This window comes from Cladophialophora carrionii, assembly GCF_000365165.1.
Source record: "Cladophialophora carrionii CBS 160.54 unplaced genomic scaffold supercont1.1, whole genome shotgun sequence".
Taxonomy (NCBI): domain Eukaryota; kingdom Fungi; phylum Ascomycota; class Eurotiomycetes; order Chaetothyriales; family Herpotrichiellaceae; genus Cladophialophora; species Cladophialophora carrionii.
The window spans coordinates 3189100-3204686 of record NW_008481816.1 but is presented as its reverse complement, the minus strand read 5'-3'; the positions used below and the strand labels follow the sequence as shown (position 1 = coordinate 3204686).

General features: G+C 53.6%; 5 protein-coding genes across 5 annotated transcripts; 3 read left to right on the top strand and 2 right to left on the bottom strand.

Annotated features, from left to right (window-relative positions):
* Positions 1 to 1920: 1920 nt before the first annotated feature.
* G647_01133 (uncharacterized protein) lies at positions 1921 to 2751 on the bottom strand (the record flags this gene model as incomplete). The annotated part of the gene is made up of 1 exon (XM_008724534.1): positions 1921 to 2751. One exon carries the CDS (start codon positions 2749 to 2751, stop codon positions 1921 to 1923), a length of 831 nt encoding a protein of 276 aa, XP_008722756.1.
* Positions 2752 to 9148: 6397 nt separating this feature from the next.
* G647_01132 (uncharacterized protein) lies at positions 9149 to 10599 on the top strand (the record flags this gene model as incomplete). The annotated part of the gene is made up of 3 exons (XM_008724533.1): positions 9149 to 9473; positions 9523 to 10147; positions 10197 to 10599. 3 exons carry the CDS (start codon positions 9149 to 9151, stop codon positions 10597 to 10599), a joined length of 1353 nt encoding a protein of 450 aa, XP_008722755.1.
* A 1132-nt stretch (positions 10600 to 11731) lies between these two features.
* Positions 11732 to 12708, top strand: G647_01131 (aspartate-semialdehyde dehydrogenase; the record flags this gene model as incomplete). Its single annotated transcript, XM_008724532.1, has 2 exons — positions 11732 to 11840; positions 11903 to 12708. The coding sequence occupies 2 exons, from the start codon at positions 11732 to 11734 to the stop codon at positions 12706 to 12708; spliced, it is 915 nt and encodes a 304-aa protein (XP_008722754.1).
* A 362-nt stretch (positions 12709 to 13070) lies between these two features.
* On the top strand, positions 13071 to 14048 carry G647_01130 (40S ribosomal protein S4; the record flags this gene model as incomplete). The annotated part of the gene is made up of 4 exons (XM_008724531.1): positions 13071 to 13178; positions 13234 to 13562; positions 13639 to 13933; positions 13986 to 14048. 4 exons carry the CDS (start codon positions 13071 to 13073, stop codon positions 14046 to 14048), a joined length of 795 nt encoding a protein of 264 aa, XP_008722753.1.
* Positions 14049 to 14349: 301 nt separating this feature from the next.
* Positions 14350 to 14881, bottom strand: G647_01129 (uncharacterized protein; the record flags this gene model as incomplete). Its single annotated transcript, XM_008724530.1, has 2 exons — positions 14350 to 14761; positions 14817 to 14881. The coding sequence occupies 2 exons, from the start codon at positions 14879 to 14881 to the stop codon at positions 14350 to 14352; spliced, it is 477 nt and encodes a 158-aa protein (XP_008722752.1).
* Positions 14882 to 15587: the final 706 nt, after the last annotated feature.

Sequence of the window (15587 nt, the reverse complement as noted above, 5' to 3'; positions counted from 1 at the left end):
ACCCTTCATCTGCGGTGAGTGGCCGTCTATAGGAAGGCGCAGACTGCAGCGTAGCTCCTCTGTCAGACTGACAACATGTCTCAGGGGTAGAGGGCAGCCATTGTGGCGTGAAGAGCCACCATGAACGGCCTCGCTGTCTCATGTCTTGCATACGGGAGGCTCAGTTTAAAAAGATGCTGACTGCGCCCACCCAGAGTTCACAGAAAGCCAGAGCAGAACAGGCTGTGGCATTGCAAGATGTGGTCTCAAATGGCAGGTTGCGTTCGACCGAACCATCTCGAAGGAGGCGCTGGAGAAACCGGAACTCGCCTGTCATTGTCCGGTCGATTGCCGATTGCATACGCTGCATCGCCTCCATCGAGGCCGAGACACGCTTTCAACCTCACAGTCGCACGCCTTTGCCTTTACGTATCAACCGCATGCTGGAAGATTTCACCTGTCTGTGCCACGCCTAGACCAGAACGAGAGGGTGACCGCAGCCAAATGCGCCCAGCGCCGGTCAGGAGCCGGTGCAAATCTGGTCCTTCGTATCCGTACCTGTCACGGGTGCCTGGAAGGGAGTATGCTTTGATCATGCGGTGAGGACGTGTCGAACCGACGTTGGGGACGGGGACGGACGCGGATGTGGACATGGCCTGATTATCGAGTGAGTCAGAAGTCAGAAACCACAGCTCAGCTGTGGTGCAGTGGCACGGAGTCGCCGGTCTGAGATGACGCTCGTTCGACGAGTTGCACTGCCGAGAGCCCGAGTAATAAGTGGTCATGGTATCTGATAGGCAACCACTGCTTCTTTCTGGCGCATGAAACGCACTTGGTGAGAGCGCAGACTTTTCTTCTCCCTGCAGCCTAATTTCCCTCACTTTGACTTCTACCACCTCGGAGATTTTGAACCGAAACGATCGACGGCGCATTGAAAAGCCACAAGGATTCCACAGCTCTCCTTTGTTTGCCCGGTACAGGAGCACACTTTGAGTTCAGCGAACGGGGTACACTTCTGGTTGATCCAGGGCAGTCGTCCTCACATCTTTGGCGATTGGCGGCCCACAGCCCGCGAGAAGACAAAGGACAGGGGATAGGGTTTCAGCACAGGTTGCATCAGGACACGGTCTGGAGGCACAACAAGCAGGCTTCTTTCGGGGCTGGAGCTGGAGCTGAAGCTGTAAAAGAACGAGTGGTTTCATCCCTTGTCTATTTGTGGCTGCGTTGATGGTTGGTCGACCTTTGGATGTGAGTGATACGTCCTCCGCATATACTTTGCGACCTTCTTGAGTGCTGGTACCGAAGTCGCCATGGTGGATTTAGAGTCGTGGGAAGACTAAAGCGCTCTGTGCATCCGCCGCCAAAAGGTCGCCAAGGCGCCGTCTTTGCTCCGTCTTCCCAGAAAGCACAGGCGAGAACGAGTCAAAATTTAGACGCTCATGTGGTCGGTGACACGCAGCGGTATCAACACACGGAGCTTGGTGGACACATGCACAGAGCACAGGGTCGAAGCCTGGGGCGCCCGTCCCTACATGCACTACGTGGAACACCGGTGCTCCCGAGCAGATCACATCGCACATACCGCGAATCCAATGGGATCAGTGACAACATCACCAGTGCGTAGAATCAAACTGCACCTGTAGTACAGCTGAAAATCATTACCCAAAAATGCTGCAAAAGCCCCATGTCGGAGGACATTGGTCCACCAAACTCTCTCCTTCTAGCTTCCATGGGATACCGTGCAATCCCCACAAATGTCAGTGGGTAGTGCATCTCCCACGCATGCCTTTTCTTTGTATGCACAAGATTTCCCTGATCATCCGCTTCTACCAAGCCAACGCTTTGCTCGTGTGCGCGTCCTGTCAGATTCTCCGGCTCGGGGCCACAATACGTTCACCATCAAAGGTATTTAAATACGACTTCCTCCCCTGGTTGACATACTCATGGACCCCAGTTGTCCATGCCACCCTCAAAGTACTGGGCCTCCTCTTGCTCCTCGTCAGCGAAGAACACAGGCACATACGATGGCACTTGGTTTCCAATTGGATCAATTGGCGCCATCGCCTGCTGACCGCTGGCGGTTGCTTCGAAGCCTGACGTGGCCGGCGCGTACGTTGTTGGCCAAGAGTACTGCATACGAGCTTGCCACCCTTGTGGCATGCCTGAAGCCGTTTCGGCTAGCGTTGCCGATAGCAACGCGTCCATGGAGGCTTGACATGTAGGAAGCGTAGCGGGAGCTGCCGGCGCATGGGATGTTGCGAACAGTGAATGGGATTGATGCTGATGATGATGCGCCCAGGTCGGCGGCTCCGTTGGTGGCGCCGTCCACTGCTCTGTCGATGGTGCCGTCCATTGTTCTGATGGTTGTGCCATCCACCGCTCCGTGGGATGCCACGTTGGCTGCACCGATTTAAATTCCGTTGGTAACTGCGACTGCCGTTGATGCATCGTCACACGTCCACTGATGTCGGCGCCATGGACGACGGCGGCATCCTGGGGTCGATTTTGGCCGTAGTTGGGATAGCCCAAGTGCTGCGTGCCAACAACGCTGTCAGGCATTGGCCCAGTGTGTGTTGTAGGTTTGGGTGCGGTCCAGTCCATTTTCCCTTTGTTCTGCCGTCGTACTACAGTCTTCTTGAGCTTTATTTTGACCCCGGATTCAGCCAGGTCCTTGGATAATTGGGTTGACGGCGGTATCTGAGGAGCTTTGGGATGGAATGCAACTGCAAGATTGTAAGTCTCTCGCCCGGAATTCATAGACACATGACCCATGCTCACCTGCAAACTGAGGGGACCAGACGTCTTTGATGACGCGTGCGAAATGGCCAATCTCTGGGCTGTTTCCGTGTCAGCAAAAGGAGATCGCAGACAAGTACATCGCACATACTCTATCCGCATATCCAGGAGCGTGAATCTGAACTGGTATGAACCAGCTGCGTCCTCCTCGAACTTCGGGATGATGTCGGTGAAAACGAAGAAACCGCGTTCTGCTCGTCGTCAAAGACCGTCACGGCAGCGAGGGTCGGGGTAATACATACTCTGTGGGTGGTTGGGCAATTTGGCCGCGCTCAGAGACGAGACCAGTGAACCAACACAGGAGGTCAGTATCTGTCTACCGTGGGCGTCGGTTCGGTAGAGCTCTGCCACGAGGGATAGATATGGGCTAAACAGCCAAGACCGGGTCTTGTCATCGTCGTGGACTTGTAGTTCGACGACCGGTGGAGGTTCGATCCAGGCTCCTCTACTGGGCATGGTCTTCTTGGTTTTGCCTATTGTCCGGTCAGCGTCGAATGAGGCAAGGCGACAATCACTGACCGATACGAGGGCGCTGAGCTTGCTGCGCTTGCTTCGCAGGACATTGGACATCAAACACACTAGGTAGCTGTCGTACTGTGAGCACATATGCATCGCTGTTATACAGGTATTTGGTCAGTTTTGCCCCACGCAATGATGGTATAGTCTGCATTTCGGGATGTGGCTTGCTGATAACCGACCTATACTGCGTCGCCCTTGTGTTGACCTGGTGGGTGAGGTAGCGATCAGGCCTGTGTCGGTGTGGTATGGTTGGGGGGCTCATGTGGTTGCCTTTGGCACGATCGGGATCGTGGCTGGCGCTCATGCTGGAGGTAGAGCTGTCGTCAACTCAGACAATCTTTGGGAAGAGTACTGGAGAACCGTCCGCAGCCGTGTTGGTGGGGGAAGTCGCTGCGCTGAAGTGAGCTCGAGGTGAATCGAGCCGGGTAAAGCCAAAGAAATATTGGTCTAGATGAAGACCAAGCCCGAAATCAGAGGTCAAATGGTAAAATGGTAGAGTGCGAACGAGGACCTTGGCCTGATTGTGCGGCCGAGCAATTCTGGTTGAACGATCCTCACTCTGTGCGCAGACCCTATGCCTGGCTCTGACGGGCTTCAGACAATCAGGATGCGCTCCCGAGTCGTGGTGTATCCGACAGACTGGTAACTTTGGCGCGTGAGTCAAAACGCGCGAGGAACACAGCACGATCTTCCCACAAACAAGCTCTTGTCCAGGCATTTGACTCCGAAGCCTCGAGCGCGGGCCTTCCTGTGAAAAGGTCCTCTGATCAAATTGATAACAGTTTGGCGCAGAAATGGGATCGTGGCGATTGCCGGCTAGCTGTATGGAACACGAGCAGCTTGCGATTTCCAGCGTTGCAAATGGGATGCTATGATGGCAAAGTTATATCGTGATATGGTTTTATTGATGTCGCCCGCAGTACATAGAAGTGTCGGTAGATGCGACCAAAAGGCCTGGGCAGACGCTGGGCACCGCCTGCCTGTCGATGTGAGAACCTTTGACTCTGCGCAAGAGCAAGGGCGCATGCGAGTGAATGATGCGCAAATCGTGTGCAGGCGCAATTGCAAGGCGCGTGGTATGGTAGCACATGTGTCGAGATGAGTAGATACCTGGATGTATTCCAGGGGCGCCGGGTCTGTCAAGGCAGGATGGTGACCACTGCCACGGATGCGTCGAGGGCAGTCTAGAGATCCGCGAATCGTCTGTCTATTTACTTGTACAGTCGATCTCGAGGGGGTGATATTGCGCAGAGCGCGTCACAGGGCAGGCAGGGCGAAATAGGACGGTTCTGCCGAGCAATGGGCGCAGCTGTTCCGCAACAATTCCAAGAATTGCCTGAGCGAGCTCGAGGTGAGGCCGTAGGGGCAGGGTTATGCTGAAACAGCGGAGCGGAGAGAACACGAGCTCAGCGTGCTCTCAAGGCGGTGTAAGAACGAATAGGAACAGGCTATGGGGTAGTGTCCTTGACAATGGCGATGGCGGCGATGCTAGAGGGTGCGGTTGCGAAGATATCATGCTGCAAGGTTGAACTTCTCGCATCTGGTGACGTTTGGGATGACTCTAGAGTAGTCGTTGACCATGGCTTCGTGTGCAATACTCATCGAGTCTGGGCAACCCGCACCCCACGAGCTCGTTGTATCGGCATGCACAATGGCCAGGTAGTGCGCAATGTTCGTATTCGCGAGTCTCCGACTGGCCCTTCTGCGTCTCTCCCGTGCAGCCGTGGAAGTACTGGTGGCCGTCGTTGTCACAACAGGGCAATCCGTCGTGAATGTTGATATCTGGACGGCTGCAAGACGCAATGCTGGCACGCAGATGCGCAAGAGAGAATCCTGCAGGAATGTGATCGGGGCGTGCTGCTTGAGGGAGTTTGTTCAGGCCAGGCAACGCTGGTTGAGATGATGCCAGATGAGTTCAGGTGATCGAGAGAACGAGCAGCTGTCATCCGCGATCTTGTGCACCGAGGCTTGATGTTTGACGAGATTCGGTCGTCCCCAGGGAGCAGATATGTGAAGTCAGCAGGGCGAGTCGAAGCAATCCTATCTGTGACCACTGGGAGCCGGACCAGGGAGGATCACGTAGGCAGACTGACTGTACCGGTAAGTGAAGCTAGGTACAGGGCACGACTGAGCATGGACTAGCACCGTCGGCCCCTTGATCTGCAGTCAATCGTCCGCGATCAAAGGGTGAAGGCTGCGAGATCTTGCATGTCTCCCCATGTGCTAGTCGACAGCAACTTCGGGGCTTGAGGCTTGGGGCCCTGGGCCTGCAGGCGGAAAGCAGGATAGCCATGCCAAAAGTCCGTCGGATGCCCATCCGAACGACAGGGGGGATTGACACCAGGCTTGTCGCACGCGGCTGCCCCAAATGGCTCGTTCCTGCTGGCGTGGCAGATCAAAGGAGAAGGTCCCATCACCAACCGGGCCATGATCAGGACCAAAGAGGACTGCTGGGGCGCAGTCCTGCTCGAAATAGGTTAGGGAAGAGTATGGGACTACAGATCGACATGTTGGTTGGACCAGCCATGACATCGACGCCCTGGTCCGCCCTTCCACGTTAACAATCGACAGGATCCGTGAGCGGCAGGCTTCTGTCTCGACACAGTATGCAGACGTCTTGGAATGCCGAAGACCAGACAATGCAGAGCAGTCGACCAATGACAGAGCGCCCACACTCACCCCGTGGGGCTTTGTTCGATGCAGCGCCCTCGCGATCTCGAATGGACGAAGATGCCTGGAAGCTGTCGCCGGCCCCAGTGGCGGTAATGCGGACTTGATCGTGCGGCATGAGTGTGACTGCCCTTTAGCGAGGTGGGTTTGCGTGTTGAACCTGAATGATTGTGCAGGGACATGGTCCAGCTGGCCTGTCCTTCTCAAAAGATCCGAAATCGCGGATGCTGTCGATTATGCCAGCAGATGGACACCTGACTGTCAGCTGGAACGTGGCAACAACGTGGGCGCCACGGGCACAACCCTGACCAGGGGGAGTCGGCGACCCATCAGGTACGAGGCCTGGTTGTCACTGAGAACGAGAATACGGGCGAGATGGATACACCAGGGGCTGACAGTGCCAGGAGGAATTGTCGTTTGTTCCCCTTTCAACTGAGAACGACCTCCCGGAACGATACTGGTGGTCAAGGGTCCTCGGAGGGCCAGGGGCCTTAGTCTCCTGCAAATTGGAGGAATGTGCAGGCCGCTAATTAGACAGCTTCGGGCTTCAACGACGCGATTGGCTTCTGGTAAGGAGTACGAAAAGCCACCTTCGACATCAGTGACAGGTCTGGTTCGGTATCCCACGAGAGATGTTGTCCAACCACAGGATTCACTTACGAACCATATGGTTTCGTGGTTCTTTCTGCGTCCAAGCCGACTTAACCGTGTCAACCGGGGTGGCCACCGCGTGAGGCGGTCTTGCTGCAGACGGGTAAGGCCAGGGGTATCTCTTCGATCAAGTCTTATTCGCTCCACCCTGAGGACGGAGAACTTCGACGTCTGAAGATCGTTCAACAGCGGTTCAAACCCGAAGCATATCGGAAATGCTTTCTTCCCAGCCTAGAGAGCTAATCTTCACCCCTATCAATTGCACACCCAAACCTCCCCACAACTTAGGCCACTCTGGGGGAACACGCTTTGGGCCTCCAGCCTTGCGTCTAAGCCTGACCTCTCCTCATGCCAAGCAATTACGGAAAAGACAGCCTGCCCTGAACAGTGGCTGAGGCCCATGATGGTCCAGACCATGTAGCGTGCAGCCTGACACAGAACGTGTCAAACGGACCGATCCAGACTCGAGGCTGCATGTGCCACACAGTGGAAGGTGCAGACAGACTCACGGGTCGACTGCCTTCGAAGATCGCAGATGCTTCGCAACCTGTTCGATCTATCTACCATCTTGGGTCTGATTCAGGGAAAGGGAGAGCTTTGACATCTGCAAGCCACAGACAGTACCCACTGGCATCTACTGAGAGGCGGATCCACAGTATCGATGTACTACTGTGTAGGTATGGAGCCCTGGGCTCGTCCACATTTTCACCTCGGTATCAACGTGCAGTCTTGGAGCTCTTCAGGTCACAGTGGTGTGCCAGATCGGCTGGTGGGCGAATCGGGTCGCGCCAGGCTCATCATCTGGCAGTGTTAGCGCTGTAACTGTTCTCGCAGCGTTTGTGGGATGGTTGGAGAGTTCCTGCACAGCAGGTCTCAATGTGAGTACTCCGTACAAATCCTTAGTTTGCTTTGGCAGTCGACTTCGTGATGCCCCCTTGGGCGAGAGTCGGATGAACCGACTGCCCGATATGGACGGCTTCGTATCCGAATCCATCATTGAGAAATGATCGTGAACACGAACTCCACGTGGCTGCCAGGGGTGCAACACCGCGCTCGCTCGAGGCGCTCGTTGACAGCTTGGCCATCGAGCTCGAGCGACACAACATCCGATCGATCACCTGCGTGGCGGGCTCGATGCGCAACCAATGCCCCATGGGCATCTGCGTCCACACAGTCGCGACAGTCTAGACTCGCAGTTGGCTCTGCCGACCTGATTGGACGACAGACCTCCTCATCACTTCGGTCAGCCGGGCCCCTGCAAACCCAATTTCCATCTACAATTTTGCGATGTTTGACCTGCAATCCAGGACGGCGCCAAATCCAAGCTTGTCCCACGAAACACCTCGCTTCGGTGCGGGATTGCGTAGGTGGCAGCCACGTTATCGGCTGGAGCTTCAAGTGAGTTCTGCGGAATGTACTGAAAGAATCGACTCGACAGATCGATTACGAGCTTATACGACAAATACGCCGGCAGTGTGTCCGATCGCCTGGCGACATCTGGGACCTCGCAATCGAAAACCATGCCTCACCCCTTCGAATTGCACACCGTATCAGGAAGCCGTAGCATGTACAGATTCGCATAGAGCGAATCACTGGTCTACCTCTAACCACCTTGAGCCTCTGCGCTGCATTCATCATCATACATATCGCCAGGGGGGAGATGGCGAGCGATCTGAAGAGCGATCCGGTTTAGCCACACGTCTTCCGAAGTTCTTGGTGGCCAAATGTCCGCGCTGGGACGAGACACTTCGCACCCGCATGGCATGTAGGGATACTCGTGCATTGCTTGGTCCTAGTTGTCGTGATCACCACCACTGCCATGCGGGTTCTCTCACCATCATATTCGTGGGAAACCATCTTGGTAGCCGCGACTTTGAGTCTCGGCCGATTTCTTCGGCTCAATCATGGGACAACTTGGGCGTACCGTCGAATCAGATTCTGCTAGCCATCTAATGTGTTGTCCACGTCGTGTTTGTAGCAGCTTAGCTTCTGTATACTTCAATCACGGTTTCCGCATACCCCTGTCTGCCACTTCCGTTGGTCGCTTGGCCGGCTCCAAGCCCTCACTTCTTGCCTCTGCAGGCGCTAAAAAGCTTCCGAGGACTAAGTAAGCAGCAGAGAAAAGTATGAACAGAATGCGACTTGACTGATCCACTGAATAGTCCAGAAAAGCTGGATATTCGTGGCCAGGAATGACTTGTACCCATGCAGGATTGCTCTCGGAGGGGGCGTCCACCGCATCAGAGTATGAGATGCTTTAGTGCAAGACTCAAGCCATAAACTGACACGGCTCAGTGCCTACAGTACGAACTCGACGAGTAGATCGAATGAACGCGGAATTAGATTACTCCGAGCCCCTAATGCCAAGCATTATCTGAAGCCGAGGTTGTCCCGGAATGTCTGAATAATTCGGTGGAGCACATTCCTGTCCGGCGGATCAAAGCAACCACAGATCTCGCGCGGACATCGACAGCTACGTACCGTGTATTGTGTAGGACTAAGCACAAGCCACTCACCCGGTGATCTAGAAAGGATGAAGACGCTGTGGTCCAGCTATGGACGCAACCGGCCTATTCTCGCCCTCTTCGCCGCCTTTGTAGTTTGGAAATCTTTGCTCGCTCTGATCGTTCTGACTGCCCCTGGTGTCGGATACGATACGTCGACGAGTCTCCTGTCCTCTCGCACCGGTGGCGACAATGTCGTGTTCAGCGAGCCAGAACCCATGCCTAGCTCCTGGTTCAAGTTTATACGCTGGGATGCCATATACTACACGCACATGTCTGAACAGGGACATGTCTTCGAGCAGGAGTGGGCGTTTGGAATTGGCTTGTCAACAGGAATATCTTGGATCGCAAGGTGTATGGTCGCCCCAACAGACAGCCTGTTTTTCTGCTGACGCCGTCTCAGTCCTTTCTGCGCTCGGTGTGAGCGTTAGACTATCGTCAACACTCGCTGGCGTTGCGTTGTCTCACACATCTCATTGGCTATCTGTGATTCAGCTTTGGGTTTTGACCAAGGCCATTGCCGAAGAAATGCAATGTCCAGACTACTATAACCTACCTCTCAACGCTGCGGCACTGCACATCATCTCTCCAGCAGGGGTCTTTCTCTCGGCGCCATATTCGGAAAGCCCCTTCTCATTCCTGTCCATGTCTAGCTTTCTCAGCTTTGTTTATGCACTTCAGCGGTTCAAGAACAATCAAAACGTTGCGGGATCCACGAGTATGGTCCTGGCTGGTCTCAGATCATGTGTCGCTACTATGCTTCGAAGCAATGGGGTCTTGGCTGGGATACCATTTCTCTTCGAAGCGATAACTACAGCACTGAGCATCCTGTCACAGGGTCTTTCAACTGTGCGGATTACTCGAATTGCGTCCCTCATCGCTGGTGGACTCTTGGTGGGCATTGGAATGGCATACCCGCAGTTCTTGGCTTATAAGGAGTACTGCTATGGCCGGAGCCCTGATGACAGGAGACCTTGGTGCAACCTGACCCTCCCCTCAATCTTCACTTGGGTCCAGTCTCATTACTGGTACGTACACCCAAACCTACCTTATGGCCATGCTAACAAAACACCATAGGAACGTAGGCCCATTTCGCTACTGGACAGTGTCAAACCTCCCGTTGTTTCTTCTGGCCGGCCCTTCCATTTGGCTCTTGACATACTCGGCGATCGATGCTCTACGACGCCCATCAAGTCTGGTGCCAGGATTGTCTCCAGCCTCAGCCGGATCTATCTCATCTAACCAAAAACGAATCATAATGAGTCTTGCGCTACCACAACTTGTGCTGGCAATCCTCGCACTGACGAGTTATCATGTACAGATCATCACCAGGCTGTCCTCTGGGTATCCTCTCTGGTACATCTGGCTGGCGTCCAAGCTGACGGACGAGCCGAGGACGGCTTCGCTGGCTGTCCGGTGGATGGTGCTTTATGCCTTGATCCAAGCCGGGCTCTACGCGTGCTTTCTCCCTCCAGCTTGAAAGTAAATTGCTTTCGGAAGGGTTGGGATGGGTTGGGTATCATTATCGATCCAACATACACACCCATCATCCCCTCTTCCACCAACTTCAAATCGACTTGGATAACCTTCATGTTGACCTTGGCAGTCGGTACGAACCCGGCACAAGGAGGCTTATCTCCGTCTTTCCGGTTTCAACCAGCTCGAATGGAAATTGCCATGTCTGCCTCAGTCGGCCTGAGCATACAGTCAGGCAAATGGGCCATCCAAGACCTTGGCTCAAGTTGACGGGCACGATCGCCCCTTCCACATCGTGGTCAGACTGAATGGCCGTCCTGTCGTCGTTGTTGTAGCCATTGCGCGTTCTGCTCGGAGCTCAAGCAGGAGCCGATGGTAATTGAAAGAGGAGGTGATACCCGAACCAAAAGATAGTAGATACCCGCCGCACTGTTCCTTGAACTACCGGAAGTCCAGCTATGCATCAAGGTGAGGGTGACGTTGGCCAGCCCAGAAACAGAGTAGTGCCTTCTACGATCCCAGCCGGTGTATTTAATCATGGTGAGAGAAGTCACTGTTCTGTCGTCTGGGTTCCGGTGAGACAAGACACGTGCGTGCCGACGTGTGGCAGCCACAAGGTGCGCCACAAGTTCTTTGTGTGGCTGTCATTACAAAACAGAGGCGCCACGTTTTGATCTCGAGTGACTCAATGCAAAGTTCGACGAGAATCCGTTTTGCAATTCTAAACCTCTCACGTTGTACACTCCAACTTCAATCCTCGCAAGGAAATAGCTTGGCTTGAGAGTGCAAGCTTGCACCTGCAGACACCAGAACCGGGTTGCTCTCGTTTCACACGACTAGTTCTTGAATCTCCTCTGAAACCTGTTTGTTCGCCACAGGCCGAGCACAATCGGTGTGGTAACGGTGATGGCACCCGCAAAGAGGAAATGTGGCGTACTTGGAGCCACGGGTCCGTGGCATCTACTAGCCTCCACCTTCCTTTGGTTGAACTGACAGTGTTGCCAGGTTCTGTGGGCCAGAGGTTCATTCTCCTTCTGGCCGATCATCCTATGCTCCATCTACAGGCTGTTGGAGCCTCGTCAAGATCGGCAGGAAAAGCTTACAGTGATGCTGTCAGATGGAAGCAAGCAAGGCCAATGTCTCCAGACCTCGCGGGTCTCGTGGTTAGGGAGTGTAAAGCCGAGAACTTCCAGGATTGTGAGCTAGTCTTCTCAGGTTTAGACAGCGATGTAGCGGGAGACGTCGGTACGGGACACACTTATGTCTACAGACTCTGCCATTCCAGCTCGACGCTGACTTTTTCTCAGAAATGGAGTTCTTGAAGGCCGAGATCGCCGTGTTCTCGAATGCAAAGAACTACAGACGACATGAAAAGGTGCCGCTGGTGGTGCCTACCGTCAACCTATCACATCTGAGATTAATCCCACACCAACAGCAGCACTTTGGTCTCAAGAAAGGTTTCCTCGTGTGCAATTCGAACTGTGCTGTCATCGGGATCGTTATTCCATTTGCAGCCCTTCAGGCCAAATTTGGACCCGTCGAAGACGTCGAAGTGTTTACAGAACAAGCCGTATCTGGTGCGGGCTATCCAGGTGTCGCCAGTATGGACATCATGGATAACGTCATTCCATATATCGCTGGAGAAGAAGACAAGCTTGAGACCGAAGCCCAAAAGATCCTCGGCTCGATCAACTCGGAAGCCACAGCATTCGAGGAGCAGTCAGGCCTGACCGTGGGGGCTACATGCACCAGAGTCGGCGTCACTGATGGTCACATGGCATTCGTCTCGTTGAGATTCAAGCAGAGACCTCCACCAAGTGCGGAGCAAGTCAAGGCAGCTATGAGAGAATACGTGGCAGAGGCACAGAAGCTAGGGTGTCCATCAGCACCTGAGAAGGCTATCGTGGTCTTCGACGAGCCAGACCGACCGCAGCCGCGACTCGACCGAGACATCTCTGGGGGATATGCTGTCAGTGTTGGCAGGGTCCGTGAAGCTGCGAAGGGGTCCCATTTCGATATCAGATTCGCAGCCCTCAGCCACAACACGGTTATTGGTGCAGCAGGATCGTCCATCCTGAACGCAGAGGCTGCCATTATCCAGGGTTTGCTGTGATCTGCGGCAATCCTGGTCCTTGCATAGTTCTTTACTATTCAAATTGTGGTAGACGAGAGGCTGAGGAAATGGTCGACCAAGTTACTGCCTCAAACCAATTAGTCGTAGGACAGTCGAATCGCAAACGAGATCTCTCAAGTTCCTGAAGCCTAAGTTGGATTTGAATGAAAAGCGTCGAGGGCGAAATTTCAAATGACGCACTGACCTGGTGAAATCGGCATGGGAAAATCTTGGCAATTTTAGCCGCTTAGGGACTAGCCCACTTTTGCAAATCGAAACTGCGACCGCGAAATCAATTGTCTCCGAAGGTCTGTCTTGCGATCGTTCACTTCTTCCACCACCTCCACCAATTTCAGATCAAAATGGGTCGCGGTCCGAAGAAACATCAGAAGCGTCTCAGTGCGCCTTCGCACTGGCTTTTGGACAAGCTCTCGGGCGCCTATGCCCCGAAGGCGTCCCCTGGCCCTCACGTTCGTCGTCCTCAATATTGCGCACAGGTTGCAACGGCTAACAGCAAGTGCACAGAAAAGCCGAGACTGCCTCCCTCTGATCGTTTTCCTTCGAAACCGCCTCAAGTACTCCCTGAACAACCGCGAGACGAGAGCTATCTTGATGCAGCGTCTCATCAAGGTCGATGGCAAGGTCCGCACTGATATCACCTATCCTGCTGGCTACATGGATGTCATCTCGATTGAGAAGACCGGAGAGCACTTCCGCCTGGTCTACGACACCAAGGGCCGCTTTGCCATTCACCGTATCGAACAAGCTGAGGCTGAATACAAACTCGGCAAGGTCAAAAGAGTGCAACTCGGCAGAGGAGGAATCCCATACTTGGTTACGCATGATGCTCGCACGTAAGTCGCATCTATCAGCCGTTGGACCAAGCTGTGGTCGGAAAGAGAAGAACAAAATGCTGACATGGACTAATAGGATCCGATACCCCGACCCGGCCATTAAGGTGAACGACACCGTCAAGCTCGACCTTGCTACTGGAAAGATTACCGATTTCATCCGCTTTGACACTGGTGTAATTGCCATGGTCACTGGTGGTCGCAACATGGGCCGTGTTGGTGTTATCACTCACCGAGAGCGACACGACGGTGGTTTCAACATTGTTCACATCAAGGATGCCATCGACAACTCATTCGCTACTCGAGAGAACAACGTCTTCATCATTGGCAAGGAGAAGCCATGGATCAGTCTGCCCAAGGGCAAGGGTGTTAAGGTACTTTTTCCCCATCATCCCATGATGATGCTTTTCTAACAGGTAAATCTAGTTGTCTATTGCCGAAGAGAGAGACCGCCGTCGCGCCGTTCAGCTGGCCAAGGGTGGTGCTTAGATTATCGCGTTGTCTTAAGCATACGGGTCCTGTATGCCTATTGAGAACCAATACCAGGCAGAAATACTGCTGTGCCATACCCACGTCCTTGATGGACTCGAAGCGCTGCAGATCCAGACGCATGGCACACTGGAAAATGTCACTTCGGCGTTCCACCGACTAGTGATCAACCCAGCAGGTGTGAGCTGAGAGTCAAGACCCGCTGAAGAAGAACGAGCCAGTATGGCTACGTTGAGAATCGAAAGACACTTTCACACACTAAGACTTTTGACACAAAACCTTTCCTATTTCGCTTTCACATCTACTTGCTCTTCTTACTGGCATCTGTACCCGCGCCCAGCTTGCCGAACAATCCGGCCACGGTCAACAATCTATTGATATGCAAGAAGACACTGACACCAACGTTTGAAGCTGTCATCTGATTCCATTGATTGAGATCCCAGAAGACTTTGTCACCTAACGCCCCGTAGACAGAGTATATATGACCTAGATCTGCCAACGCCACCGCAATCAGATATCTCCTTGTAATTTCCGGGTGTCTAGTGAAGCAGCAGATGACTGCCATGGCTGCCAGGAGCAGGAAGACGTTGCCCAGCTGCAAGGTCAACGAGAGGGACTGGGGCGTAAAAACATGATTCGAGAGCAGGCCTGGAGGAGCTTGGTCGGCGTAGTATTGTTGTGGATCGGAGAGGGTGATGAAATAGGCCCAGACTCTGCTCATCAGTCAGTGTGCGACGTCAGCATCTTCATGGATGTACTGGATCATACAGCGCGGCAGGCTCGAGGACGCCAAAGAGAATTAAAGGCCATGTGGGGAGCGCTGAGATTGCCATCGTGTTGCGCAGGCGATATGCTGCTTGTTCACAAGTAGGAGGAGAAAATACTTCTGCAACCAAGGAACGAGAAGAAAATCAGCAGATCTATCTGTCCCCGCAGTGTCCTGGCGCCATGGGTGGCAGCACCAGGATGCATTTCAGGCCGATCACTTCCAAGCCTACATTTGGTCTAGGGTACGACCGTTGTCAGCATTTGGCATGCGGGGGAGCACCTAGGGGTGACAGAATTACCCGGCCACCTTCACCAGGAAAGTCAGCCGGCTTACTAACAAATTCCCCTCTCGCCGATAGATATTACTGCTTCATTAATGTTTCTTAATAGTAATTTATAGTAACTACGCTGAATTACTCTACTTCTCTTTACTAGTGTAGTCGCTAAAGCCTAAGCTATATATATAGTAGAATTATTGAAAACAGATGTTAATGTGTATAGTGCATTAGGGATAAACCTCAAAACACACCCAAAATCGGGTTGGGTGGCCGGGTAATTCTGTCACCCCTAGGTGGGGAGAGAAGGGCCGCTTAAACTTCGGTGGAAATGGGCGGCCTGAGCCTCCATCAGGCGCCTCTTTGTTTGTTTACGGTGTGCATGGCAACCATTAGCCGTCCAATCAGCATCAACGACATTTACACCTCTTCACTAAGTCACACCTTGACCTTTTTGATCCAGCAGATATCGCGCGACCACACATTAACGACAGCA